Below are 14,462 nucleotides of genomic sequence, written 5' to 3'. Positions count from 1 at the left end.
CCCCTGAAGAATGGTTGTTTTGTGTTCACACAAGCCTCACAGCAGCCCTGTGCAGTATAGGTGTTCGTGAGCCCATTTATGAGATGGAAAATGGAAGGTAGGATTCACACCCTGGCCCAGGGTTCTGATTCCAAGGTCAGTCCTCTTTCCATCTTGCCACGTGTGTGCCTTCGAGAGTATCATGCCTCTAAGCTACAGGCTTAGTTCCATTCTTGGCCCTTTGCTCTTGCCCCCGGGCCTGCCCACAGGCTGGCGCCCCTGCACAGAAGGCTTCCCCTCCACCTCTGGGTTTTCTCATCCCTAAGGCCTCAGCTCACAGATCACCTCCTCAGCCACGCTGTATTTTATCACCTGACTTCATTGTCCTTGGAGCCTATACTATTGAATAATATCTGAAGTCATCGTGTTTGTTCATTTATTTATTTTTATATACAGTAACAAGCTGTGTTTACTAGTTATTTATTGTTTTATTTTTATTGATTTCAGAGGGGAAGGGAGAGGGAGAGAGAGATAGAAACATCAATGATGAGAAAGAATCATTGATCAGCTGTCTCTTGCATGCCCCACCCTGGGGACTGAGCCTACAACCAGTGCGTGTGCCCTGACCAGGAATCGAACCATGACCTCCTGGTTCGTAGGTTGATGCTCAACCACGGAGCCACGCCACCAGGGCCGTTTGTTTTGTTTGACTACTATCTCTTGTCCCTTAGAAGTTCCTTTGGGTCTCTTTTTCTGCATTTCCAATACCTGGCACAGAAATTATTAATAAATATTCACTGAACAAATGGCTGGTACAAATAAAGTTCCTCTTTCAACCACTCTATTCCCTTGGAAAATTTACTACAGATATGGGTCGAGGTTGGGGGTTCAGTCTAGGTTCAAAATAGTGACCTGCAATATTGTTTAGAGTTCAGACCTATAAACTTAATAGCATTTGCACTGTGCCTTAACCAAATAAAGAAAGGCCATAGACTTACTGGTGATGAGAGGGGGAAAGGTCTTTTTAAGATGGTTCATATTGAAGAAAAGCATCACAGAAGCCTGGTTCAGGTTATTATTGGCGAAAGACTAAAAAGCCACTGGCAGACAGACAAACTCGATTGTCAACACCCACTTTAACCAGCCTACTCTCTTTAAAAAAAAAACAAGGTATTCATGAGCAGTGAGGGCATTGAGATATTCCATCTGAGTTTTACTAATGAGCTAATCCTCCCACAACAAGCAGATATTACTACATATAAGATCATATTTTCTCTTTAAAATGTCAATTACTTCTTCACAGCACAAAAGAGAAAGTTTCACTCATCAATGCCTCTGTTTTCAGTGGAGAACCTCTGTCTACAGGGATCTCTTTGAAAAAGTCACAACAGAGAGGAGAGAAAGGGCAAGCAGATGAGGGGTGCCCTGAGGCATTGCAGTCATTTTGTACTGTGCAAACCAAGGCCACGGTCAGAACCTTAGATTCTCAGCTGTTGTCACCACTTTGCCAGCAAATCAACTCACAAACCCATCATTAGAACAGGGTCCCTTCTAGCGTTCCTGACACCAGGAAAGCAGTCACTGAGGAGGGGAGTTGTCATTGATGAAGGTCTAGAGAAGTGGTCGGCAAACTCATTAGTCAACAGAGCCAAATATAAAAAATATAACAATTGAAGTTTCTTTGAAGAGCCAAATTTTTTAAACTTAAACTTCTTCTAACGCCACTTCTTCAAAAGAGACTCGCCCAGGCTGTGGTATTTAGTGGAAGAGCCACACTCAAGGGGCCAAAGAGCCACACGTGACTCACAAGCTGCAGTTTGCCAACTATGGGTCTAGAGTCCTTCCCATTTGCTGCACAGAGAGAGAGATCCCTGCCGCCCATGTCCCAGGAGGGCCAATACAAACCACTACGAGAGGATTTTTTCCCCCAAAGATAAAGGAAAAAAAACCAGACTCTTTAGGAAGAAGAAAGGGCATAGAACCATCCATTCATTCCCCCCCCCAAAAAAACATTCAATAATATATATATATATATATATATATATATATATATATATATATATATATATATATATATATATATGTTGCCATGTACAGAGGGTTTTTTAAGAGATAGTTATTTCCCTACTACACTGTTCATAAAATAGCCAATTGAACTTAGATGTTATCAGAAGGGATTTGTATGGGCAAGCCATAATGATGTTTCTCTCAGAAATCCATGGGTCCAGTAATTGCAATAATTGAAGTAAAAGAGTCTGAGATCCATAAGTGTTACTTAAACTCTCTGAGCCTCCATTTCTTTATCTTGGAGAAAACTTTACCTCCTTTTCCCAGGTACCTGGGAAGACTAAGTGGGATGTGTGTGTTTTCTCAGGTGTGTGAAGAAAAGCACCCACTAAGTAAACCCAAATTCACAGACTAATCACAGCAGCATCTTAAAACCCAGAAGGTCTTCAGACTCCTCTGCCTGTGGGGCAACCACTGATACACATCAGCCCAACCCTTTATATAAATGTCAACATTTTCCTAGGGCAGTGGTCGGCAAACTCATTAGTCAACAGGGCCCAATATCAGCAGTGCAATGATTGAAATTTCTTTTCAGAGCCAAATTTTTTAAACTATATAGGTAGGTACATTGTTATTCACTTGATTGGGGTACTCCTAAGCTGGCCTTTGCTAAAAACTCAAGAGACCAAAGAGCCACATGTGGCTCCAAGCTGCAGTTAGCCGACCACAGTCCTAGGACATACCATGGACAGGTTGGTGAAAACTGAAGAGCTATTGCTGCCCCAACAGTTGGTCCATGACTCAGCTTCCCACATTCCAGGAGGCTAATTCCCTCAGCTGCTGGTATTTACAGTGTTATCAGAACCTTCAGGCCGATCTTTGAACCCAGTGTGCCCTCATACTCCCCACTGTACCTAAACCATGTAAACGAGCAGGGGCATCTACACTCGCTAAGTATCAGTTCTACTTGAGGGTTCATTTCTTAGGTGCTCGAGTCTGTAGGAAGTAGGCTTCTCTTGCAGAAACCTAAATTTCTTCGAGTCCTACAATCCATAAAGGGCAAGAGGACACTGAATTTCAAGATTCTCAGAATGACTGTGGCGTCGTTTTACAAAAGACAAAGCTTGCAGCAAAAACTCACAAGACTTTTTATGATCAACCTCTGCACTTTTAGGAACACTTGGAGCACATAGAGGAATTCTGAAGGAGAGAGTTTTTAACTTTCTAGGCAGTCGGTTTTTAGCTTTAAATTGACTCACTTTGCCAGTAGAAAGACTTGCGGAGAGCTGGAACTCTTCAGTGGATCTGCTTTTCATTTTGACAGTGGCTGCTGTTGCTGAGAGACATTTCTGTCACCTGAGATATTTCTTGAGCTGTATTAACCATCCTAACATAATGGCCTGAGCTGGCAAGCATTTTGTTGTTTGTGGAAATTTTTACCCAGGAGGTCATTTGTCCAGACAGGGTCGGAGGTTATTCACAGAGAGAGATTTGACTTCTCAAATCCTTTTAAGTACTGTCACATATCAGCTGTGCCTCACCCTCCAGGTACGAGCAGTAATGAGCATTGATACTGTGGGGCCAGATGACCCACCGCTATCTCTAGCTTGAAAGCAGAGGCTGGGAGTGATTTATAGGACCTATGCTCGTATCCCCTAAGAATGGGCCAGCAATCCAAGTTACAAGTCTACAGTAATCTTGAACTCGGTCTCCTCAGTGTGGGTGCCCTAGCACAGTAGACTCCAGGCATGGAATCTCCATGCTAATTTGATTCCACACTAGCTGGTGAAGAAGGATCTCTCAGCAAACACCAGCCTTGACCTCAGGCCTTTGGCTGCGTGGGATGAGGACAGTAGGACGAGCACCCAACCGCAGGGCTCACTCACAACCTCTCCAATGACCGCCAGCCACACCAAGAGACTTTCTTCTCAATCTAAATACATTTTGAAGAATGATTCGAAAGGAGCATATTTAGAAAGAGCTGCTGTGAAGTCAAGGTACATATTTTCTAATGACAACGTTTAACTTGGACTGAAAGATAGTAAGTAACCATTCGAATAGATGAATGATTGTACAGATGTGTCCCCAAAATGTGTTACCCCGGTGTGGGAAATGGAAGACATGACCTAGACATGGCACTGAAGCAGTGGGTTTTTGTTAATGGATATGTGTAAGTAGGCTCTACGGATGACAATAGGCAATGTGACCACCAAAAAACTTAGTGCATATATTTCTGAAACTAACCGTGTCCAAACGGAGAAAGGGAAAAAAGCCTGCCTCGCAGCAGACAAGATAAGTGTCTCTTGGAGTTGCATTCAGCTCCAAGCACCATGCCCAGAAAAGGAAGGTTATGACTGACAGTGCTCAGAGGAGCATGACCAGCCTGACACTGCATCCTGGGGTGAGGATTGAGAGTGATGTGACAGTGACCAGCTATCGGCGCCTGCAGGAATGTCATGTGGAGCCAGATTGGATTTATTCATGTGATATAAGGAATGGGTCCTGGACAAATTAGTGGACCCTAAGTCCGAGCTGACAGCTTGAACTGTTCCAAGTTGGGTTGTGAGATCCTAAATGCCCTATTAGCTGAGACTCTGTCCATTTGGCAGAAATTTAAAAGAAGTTCACGCGAGACCTTCCAAAGTCTTAGGATGAGACTGCTTTCTCCCAGATCCTCCAGGTTTGTTTGCATGGCAGTCCTGACCATGACCTCCTGGAAGAGTCAGCCACTGCCTCTCCTCCCTCCCTGTAAAGGGACAGATGGCAGACCCAGACGTTCCCCTTTTTCATGTTTTGTGAGAGGAACATTTCCCTCCCTTAGTAAGCTCTAAAACTCTCCCAACACTTTAAGTTCAATTCTTTTCTAATACCTATGTTTCAGTGGACAGAATCAAATATCTACCTTTTCCTTCTGTGCTTTGGTAACCCATAGATCTATAAATTTGAGTAAATTGTGTTTTGAGGTCTCTCTTGATAAGGAATTATCTTGTAATATACTTGGTCAAGAAATTGCAGATGTCTACTTTTCATCAGAGAATATATAAGTTAAGTACTTCCTGGCCTTTAGGTTATACAGAAATGTTTATAGCATTTCTCCCAAATCCAGAACAAAAGGTAAATTCTTGTTTAGGAATGTATCTTAGGTTATTAAGTTTAGTGGCATATAGAAATCATTAAGGGTTAGAAGTAATATATAAGCATGTGAAAGGGAAAAGGAGAAAAAAGACATTTTAGATCACTGAGTGAGCAAGACAATAAAAGCCATTGGACTTAACTCAAGCCCTTGTATATCAAATACACACACATCCCGATACCAGAGAACAAAAATTCATCACAATTAAATCACAGTTCTCTTTTTTTTTCCCTCTCTCTCTTAAAAATGAGAAGGGGTAAATTAGCTGATAGCTATGGTCTCTTTTATCTTAAATATCTTATGATTTTGTCAGAACCTCTGAAAGTGAAGAAAAATGAAACTGCATAATAGGAGAGTATAATTTGATTTGTAATGGCCATGTATCAGGTTGCAAAAGGAAGTGATCAGTATGGAGGAGAAAGCCCATTCCATCAAGTTAACCTGTTCATTTGTTTAAAGACAACAACTTCAGTATTCAGAAACTAAAATTAACCCCACTTGCTAAAAAAGGAACAAAATTAAAATTAACCCCACTTGCTAAAAAAGGAACAAAATTTTATAAAGAAATCATGCCCAAAACAACATATGTAGAATATGGAAAACCACTTCAGTGATCCAGTTTCACAGTTAATGGTTTGTATATTTCACAAGGTAACACTTGTTGGGCTCATAAGGTCACATGGGTGATAGTGGGGTTGACCACAGATGTCATCCTATAGCCATCCTTTCATACTTCTGGAAAGTGTTCTGATCATCCTCACTGTTCCATAGTGGAGGAGTCTCTTTATAGAGTAAAAATGGACTAATAATTATAGGTTGAAATGAATACCTGGGAGGAATTGAAAGTCAGACATTTTCTCAACTGAACAGCAGCATACATTCCTAAAACTACTTCCCATTGCATATTTGTGATAATATAGGCAGTTTTGCTGATTCTAGAGTGAAGAGCTAGATACAAACCAGGATATTTTATTCTGAACTAGGTAGTTGACCATTGACAACTAGAAATGAAAATACGGACTTGTCACACTTAAATTCCAAATTCCAAAATGATCACAACCATGATGCCCTCCCTTTATTTATTGTCTTGTTTCCTGGTTTAATTGGTTCCCAAGAGCTTGAGAAAGAACATGTGACTGACTGCTGAAGAGATATCACATCTAGAAAAATTATATTTAGAAAGTAATTTAGAACATAAGCAGTGTTTTCACATTCCTTGAAGAAAAAAAAAAGGCAGCATTGTTTTATATAGCATTTAGGCACAGAAAGAAATTGCAGACTCAAACTTTGAATCAATCGTTGACAGATGCTATACTCCTCAACTTGCTTCAACAAGACATCATGTGCAGTAAATAGTTCCCAGGCTGTGAGATCAAATCCCAACTCAGCCACTTGCCAACTGTGTCATTATTTTTAGAAAGCTACTTAAATTCTCTAAATTTCATTCAGGTCCTTCATTATGCACAATGGGGTTAATAATGCCCACCTTCAAGGTTCCTGTAAGAATAAAAAAAATAATTAATTAAAAAATAAAAACTCAGGCGTGGGGAAAAATTTAGCTAAGTGCCTGTCACTTAGCTGGACACCCCATCATGTTCTCTCCCTCCATTTTTTTTCTTTTCTTACAATCAAGCAGCATGGAGAAGCTGTAGCAATAATGTTTCATTCAAGCAGAATATAGATTCTGGGAAATCAAGAAACTCAGGTCAAACTGATTACTGCCTTCCTTCTGACAAATAACAGTGAGGGAATATGGCACATCTGTCTGCGAAGAGGTTTGCAGTTTTACAAAGGACTTGGATGTTTTCTCTTCCAGCCCTCATGACAGAAGGCTCTGTGATGTGGGAGCTAGGAAGTCCATGTGACAGATAAGGCACTGAAGCTCTGGAAGGTCAAGAGTCTTCCCCTAAACAAGCTATCAGAACTAGAAATTAACTTAAGTTTTCTGACCCACGTGTCTAACACACTCCAGCAGCATCTTTTTCTGTTTCTCAAAGCTCTCCCTGAGGCCAAACCCTGAGCATCTCTGTTTACTTTAGATGTTATGTCGCCTGCAGGTGCCAAGCCCAGGGGTTGCCTTCCATGATCACTAATGCTGATGACAGTCTATGTTCGTGCTCCAGAGCAGAGACAGTGCAACCCCTGTTCTATCCATAGCTGAAGGGGTCCTCTCTCCACTACTGTGGCTTTAACGATTCGGCTATTTTTGTAGTTATATTTTTAGGATGTCCAACATGTATCAAGGAAACCATGTAAAAGGCGATGGAGCTGATTAATCAAATACAGCTTTTTTGTTATCTTTCCATTAGTAGAATCCATAAAGCTGAAAAGAAGGATTCTGAGATAAGAAGATCCTTTGCTTGGGCTCCTATAAAAGGAAAGTCCCCTTCTTCCCCCCCCCCCACCCCCCACCCCCACCCCACCCGTCTGTCTCTTTGCTAATGCAGAGGAGGGGCTGGAAAGAATGGCACAGCCTCCAGTGCCCTGGGCTGGCCAGCCTGCAGAACCAGCAGATTACCGTCAACTTTGCTGTCACATAAAGGATGCTCCCAGCTCAGCTTTTATTTTTTATTTATTTATTTTTTTAATGCTCCATTCATCTTTGCAAAGAACACACTTTTAAGTATAGTCCAGATGGTGATGGATGAACATGTTTCTTTGTCCTTTTCCAAGACAGGGTAATTGTGCATCGCCCATGCAGGCAGTGGTCATTTTTAATATTTAAATGACATCTGACTTGGAGATTAAAATTTGTAAAGAGCAATGAGATCCTAGGGGAAAGAAGGGGAAGCCACTTCCACTTTCAAATGCAATAAAACAGATGCGCCTCCCATTCCAGATATAAGTATTAAAATATTTAAGATTCCTTGTAATGCTAGAAGCCCACAGGAGGAAATCTCAATCTCTCTCTCTCTCTCTCTCTCTCTCTCTCTCTCTCTCTCTCTCTCTCTCATTTTTCATTACACACTTATAGATCATGAGGTTGATTCCAGAGGGCAAGGCACATTTTGTTTTTAAAAGCCTAGAATATAACCCCTGATAACCCAGCATATTAACTGAGCAATTAAATAATGATAGGGAAATACAGTCACAATCCTTAATTATAGGAAACTAATAACCATCATAATAACTATTATCTTGAAATATCCTCAAATACTTTACAGAGGTGACCTAATTTTTTTTTTTTTTTCTGGCATGCTCCTCATAGGAAAGGTGTCGTTATTTTCATCCTGAAGACAAATACAATAGCTACTCCCAATTTATGTGTCATTTCTTCTGAGAAGTTTCATGATTTGTTCCCTTGTTCACCTTCACAATATGGATGTAGACACTCAAAATTAAGTAATTTTGTAGAGTCTGGCAGAATCATCTGTATTTCTAGATGACTGATTAAAATTCAATGTTTTCTAAACTGTGTTGACCATCTATCCTATGAAATCATTAAATGTCCACCAACATGGAAATTTAAAAGGATCAGATACAAATAAATATAACTTGAAAGTCTGGTGCTTTTGCGGAGCTTTCCTGGGGTACATGCAGCCCCCACCTCCCCACCCCCCTTTGAAATAGGCAACTAGGGAAGGAGGAGGCAGAGAAAGAATTAACATGGTTCTTTTCTTCCTCAGTCCCTTCAATTCACCCTGACAATTGCAGCTCTCACAGTTCTACCTGGAGCAGCTAACATTTAGTGTAAAAAGAAAATGGGAAGAAAAGGGGGGGGGGGGGGGGGCGGGAAGAAGAAGAAGAAGGAGAAGGAGAAGGAGAAGGAGAAGGAGAAGGAGAAGGAGAAGGAGAAGGAGAAGGAGAAGGAGAAGAGGAAATGTGTGAAAGATAGGAGAAAGGAGTGGGTTATAGAAACACAGAATGGCTGTTCCTACACATTAACATTATGGCACAGGAGGCTTCTGAGGAGCGCTGTACCAGTTTGCTAGGGCTGCTGTAACAAAATGCCACAGACCCACGGACTAGGGAGCTTAAACAATAAGAATTTATTTTTTCACGGTTCTGAAGGATAGAAGTCCAGAATCAAAGTGCTGGCAGGTTTGGTTTCTCCTGAGGCTGCTCTCCTTGAGTTGGGAGGGGGAAGGGCCACCTGCTCGCTGTGTCCTCCTGTGGTCTTTCCTGTGTGTGCCCACGGCCCTGCTGTCTCACTGTGAGTCCCAGCTTCCTCTTCCTATACAGATACTCGTCTGCTGGGATCAGCCTCATTTTAGCTTACGTTTCTTTTCAAAGGCCTTGTCTCCAATATAATCACGTTCTGAAGTACTAGGATTTAGGGCGACGAATTTGGTAAAAACATAATTCAACCCATAATACGTACTTTTATTTAAAAGCATCTTCTGCTTTTAGGCAAGGGTGGTATTAGAAATATGTGATGACCATACAGCATGAGTGCCATAGGAAGTGGTTGTTAGAAGATACACGGAAGCACATTAAAATTTTCCGAGTTCATTTAAGTGAACATGGATTTGAACTGGCCAGGATCAGACCAGAAGTGGTTAGGAGTGCTCCGCCCACAGGCGGTGGGAGAGAGACTTTGTCAGAGTAGAAGCAGGAAGCAAAGCAAAGCAAAGACAAGATTCGGTTGGCTATAGCTTAAGCAGTTGCCTTTTGGGGGAAAGTCAAGGTGGTTGTTTGTGATTGGTTGTTCTTAAGTTTCGTTTTCTTAGATGTATATTTACAGGAATCACCTGTGGCTCAGGTTTAGCCTGCTTCCATAGGCTTCCATAGGTTACCAAGAATTAGAGCCATCTGGGCCTCCTGGCTCCTTGTGAGTTCCTTGAACACAGTCAGCAATGCTTGTTGGCTCCAGGGAGTCACTCAGCTGACCTGAATTAAGTCCCTACTTGGTTGGTCTCCCAAGGTGATCCCACTCACCTGCTGGCAGTTTCCTCCCAGCAGTTCACGCGAGACCTTCCAAAGTCTTAGGATGAGACTGCTTTCTCCCAGATCCTCCAGGTTTGTTTGCATGGCAGTCCTGACCATGACCTCCTGGAAGAGTCAGCCACTGCCTCTCCTCCCTCCCTGTAAAGGGACAGATGACAGACCCAGACGTTCCCCTTTTTCATGTTTTGTGAGAGGAACATTTCCCTCCAAGCTCCTCGGAGGGTGATTCCAACATGGCCCGCACCAGAGGGCCTCCCCACGGAGTGTCTCCGGGGAGCACTCACATGTGCTCTGTGTTGGCAGTCTCGGGTCCAGCAGTCCTCCAGGAAGTTGGACAGCCTCCCCAGCCGCCAGCTGCTCCAGGTGAATGAGGGACTCTAGACCCTGGGGGCGAGGTTGGGGGCTGGGGTGGTAGGCAGAGGCCTCAAGGAGAAGTTCTAGAATGGCTGCGAAACACACGCATCTGTGTTCGCCCCCACTTTAGAAGGAGGATTTGAAAACATGTGAACGGGGATTATGTCACCCCATAAAATGAAGTCTCCAATTTTGAATACAGTTATATTGATTTCGTGGTTCCTTTAAGCGGTAAGCCTTTCTTTCTGCATTTAAACAGTACGCATTTCTTTCCGTATTGATAAGTATAATCTAATTGGCAAAATGATGACATGTGTATATATTACGCAATTAAGTAGTTATATAACGTCAGGAGAAATTAATGCATATATTCATTCACTTCACAAGCTTTTAGCCAGCTTGTTCCGCATGATGGAAAAGAGGCCAAACATTAGGAACACAAAAATGAACAAATCCCTGCCCTTGAAGGGTTACCTGGGGAAGAGAGGCAAAGTGAACAGGTATAATCTGGAGACTGGGTCTCCTTGGCCTTTGCATGACAGTCACCTCAAGGCCTGGTTCATGCAAACTGCTGGGCCGCCTCCCCTCCCCCACCCTCTAGTTTCTGACTCAGTAGGGCCAGAACATGCATTTCTAACACGTTCCCGGATAATGTCGCTGCCGGTGAGGGTCCACTTTGAGAACCACTGGTCTGGTGTTACAAGCGGAAGCTGAGGAGGAGTTTCCAGCACTGGCTGGAGGGCCAGGGGGTTCAGGGAAGGTTTCGTAAAGGAAGAGAGTTTCAAAGGACACGTGGGGAAGGGTAAGGAGGGGGGATTGGGACACGCCAAGTACATTTGGTTCTAAAGGACAAAAGGAGAAAGTGCATATGGTTTGAAAAAGAATGCAAGTAATTCCGTTTGGCTGGGATGCAGGTTGAGTTTGAAGTAGTTGCGGGAGATAAAGCTGGAGAGAGACGCAGGCCCACGGAGGTGGAGCACCCTGGGTGAACATTGTCCTCTGAGGATTAGAGGCCCGTGAATATCCGGAGCTGAAGTTGGGAGACAGCAATGTGTTCCAGGAAAATGATCCTGGTGGAAGAATTCTGTCAGTTACCTTCCTTCAAAGCTGGCTTCCTTCTGAGCCTGGCACAGGGCTTTCCAGCCTTTTTGAAGAAATCCTTGGCATTTCTCTGAAGTGACAAATCTCCCCGGAGGTGACAGGAGAACAGAAAGGGTGTGTTGATTGCTTATAACCAGAACCGTGTGGAGGGGATTAAATCTTTTTTGCCATTAATCCATGACAGTGAGCATGACCTTGAGTATGATACAATAATCGTTTCATTATGATTGACTCTTAGAAAACGCTGAGCTTCACCCACCTCTCAGGGCCTCTGGGGTCACTCAGAGGGGAGGGTGACAGGCCTAGGAAGGAGGGGTTGGAGGGAGACCCTGAGAGCAGAAGTAGTGATGAAATGTGCCTCTTTCCTTTCTCTCTAGGGGAAGATGATGACGACGACGAATGTGGGGAGGAGAAGCTGCCCTCCTGCTTCGATTACGTGATGCACTTCCTGACTGTGTTCTGGAAGGTCCTCTTTGCCTTCGTGCCCCCCACAGAATACTGGAACGGCTGGGCATGCTTCATTGTCTCCATCATCATGATTGGCGTCCTGACAGCTTTCATTGGCGACCTGGCTTCCCACTTCGGCTGTACCATTGGCCTGAAAGATTCGGTGACTGCGGTCGTGTTCGTGGCACTCGGAACTTCAGTACCAGGTAGGGAATACGCCTTATGACCTTATCCTGCCTAACAAACGCAAGGACCGTGGTAACAAACCAGGCCTCTGAAAGACAGGGGCCCAAAGGCATAAATAATGTCACTGCTAGGACATAGTCATGGCATTTTTCAAGGTTAGAAAGCTGATCGGTATCATGATGCTGACAGGAAAGCATTGCCAGAGGGCCAGCATGGCCTGCATGGTGAGGACAAGTTGATCTGATGGATAGATTGGTAGATGAGGTTCCTAATACAATTAGCCCTTTCAAAAGGACAAAAACAAAACAAAATTACAGAATCATGTTCAAGAACAAAATTTCCGCCTTTTATATAATTAGTAAAGTTTGGATGCTTTCCCTGAAACTCTGTATTCCTTGGGTAACTATGATAAATACTTACTGAAGACCCGACTTAATGTTTTCTTGATTCAAGTATTAATGGAGTAAATAAAAAGAGGCAGACCTTGATGGGGACAGGGAAAAAGTAACCTCACAAAGTGCACATTTCCTGGATGTCCCTTCATGCATTCCAGCCCACAACTGTCTCTCATTATGGTTGTGCAGACTTCTGTAAGAAACCATCCTCCCAAACATGACATTAACAGCAGTAATTTTAAAACGTTGGTGGGCATCAAAATGACCTGGGAGCTTCTTTAAAAGAAAAATGTGAATGCCTGAGACCCACCACTAACCTATGGAATCAGAAGGCCTGGGCCAAAAAGATGTGTGTTTTGAGCTCACAGGTGATTCTGGTGCACATCAGAGCTTATTGTAAGTGAAGTTCTGGGCCTCTTACTCAGCACTAGCTGACATCTTGACAGATGTACGGTATTAACTTTGAGCACCCCGCATTCTCTACCAAGTAGAAAGTCAAGGACAGGTGTTCCAGTACTTGACCTGGGGGAAAGGCAGGAGTTAAGGGGAAATACAGCCCTGGTAATGGTACCATTCAACATTCCATAGTTATCACAGCCTTTTGTAAACGCTGTGATTTCTACTTGCCATAGTTAGCAACCTTGGCTTTTGGTTTTGAATCTGAAAACAAGTACAGTTTAAATCAGTGTTTCCCAAACTTCTCTCATGATGAGAATCACCTGGTGGAGTTGTTAAAACACAGATTCCTGAATCCCAACTAAGAAGTGCTAAACTAGAATTTTTGAGAACATATAGGTAAAATTGCATACCTAACTTAGTGCTCTGTATATAACATCTGTCTTAGAGCACTTAGTGCTCTGTATATAACATCTGTCTTAGAGCACTAGTTAAGTATACAATTTTACCTATATGTTCCCAAAAATTCTAGTTTAGCACTTCTTAGTTGGGATTCAGGAATCTGTGTTTTAACAACTCCACCAGGTGATTCTCATCATGAGAGAAGTTTGGGAAACACTGGTTTAAATCATGTATGTCTGTTTGCTAGAATGCTCTAGTTGTTTTCCACTCAGATACACATCCTCTCAGTGACTGAGCATCAGTTACTTATCTTCTCTGAGCCTCAGTTTCTTTATTTGTAAAACTGGGATAATCATACTTAGAAATGCAGTAAGGACTGGAAAAAAACACTTATATATTGTACAACTAGTAAAGCTTCGGGGACATGGAAGGAATTTAATAAAATAGTAGCTTTTGTGAATAGTTATGTTGCATAGCTTAGGAGGATCTGACAAGTATGTATCTGGTCAGCCAGTGCATATGTGCTACCCAACTGTTGGACAATTTGGGGGTCCTAAACACAGGCCTGGCATATTTGCTCAGACTTCTGGCTTGGTTTTGGCGTCCATCTAAGTTGATGGGGGAGCCAGGGGATTTTAGGACCTACTCTTACTCCTGCCCTAGGGAGCAGGGCTATGCAAAGTCTTCCAGTTGACTAACTGCCCATCCTCCGAGCAGGGCAGGCTGCCTCTCAACCTCTGCTCTGTTCTAGCAGTTCCACGTTTGGTCTTTATTTTGAATTTTTTTTCCAGAAATGACCAGAAATTTACCAAGTAAGGGGAAAAATGTAAAATACTCATATTTTAAGTTGCTTTGTTTATAGAACATATATACAACCAAAAGAACTAAATGCTTGGGGTCTACTTTGCCTAAGGCTTAAGTCACTGTGTCAAATGGTGCCCAGATTAGCACATACTGTTGTTGGCTGTGGCCTTAACCTTGAGGAGAACATGTTCAAATTATGGTAATGAAGGCAAAATTAAGTCCCCAGTCACAGTTTTTCAAAGTCAGCAGTTGGTCCTAGCGAATGCATCTCTTGCTTTCAAAAGGATTTAGAAAAATGCTTTTCCTACATCAAATCCTTGTTTAAAAAAAAAAATGTCTCATCTCAATATCTCAAAACTGGCTCCTTTTTC

The 14,462-nt window shown here is 42.7% G+C and overlaps 1 protein-coding gene across 7 annotated transcripts in view; it reads left to right on the top strand.

Annotated features, from left to right (window-relative positions):
- The window catches only part of SLC8A1 (solute carrier family 8 member A1), a 306,592-nt gene that overhangs the window by 251,154 nt on the left and 40,976 nt on the right, over positions 1–14,462 (top strand). For 4 of the 7 annotated variants that reach the window (XM_084901478.1, XM_084901483.1, XM_084901482.1 and 1 more), the window contains one exon: positions 11,839–12,114. In XM_084901478.1, coding sequence (XP_084757604.1) covers positions 11,839–12,114 — 276 coding nt within the window. Of the gene's footprint in view, positions 1–10,309; positions 10,370–11,838; positions 12,115–14,462 lie in introns of all 7 variants that reach the window. The other 3 variants (XM_084901481.1, XM_084901479.1, XM_084901480.1) reach the window with 1 other exon arrangement.

The sequence above is a fragment of the Pipistrellus hanaki genome (genome assembly GCF_964339955.1).
Source record: "Pipistrellus hanaki genome assembly, chromosome: 12".
NCBI lineage: Eukaryota > Metazoa > Chordata > Mammalia > Chiroptera > Vespertilionidae > Pipistrellus > Pipistrellus hanaki.
This window is presented reverse-complemented; position numbering and strand designations above follow the sequence as displayed.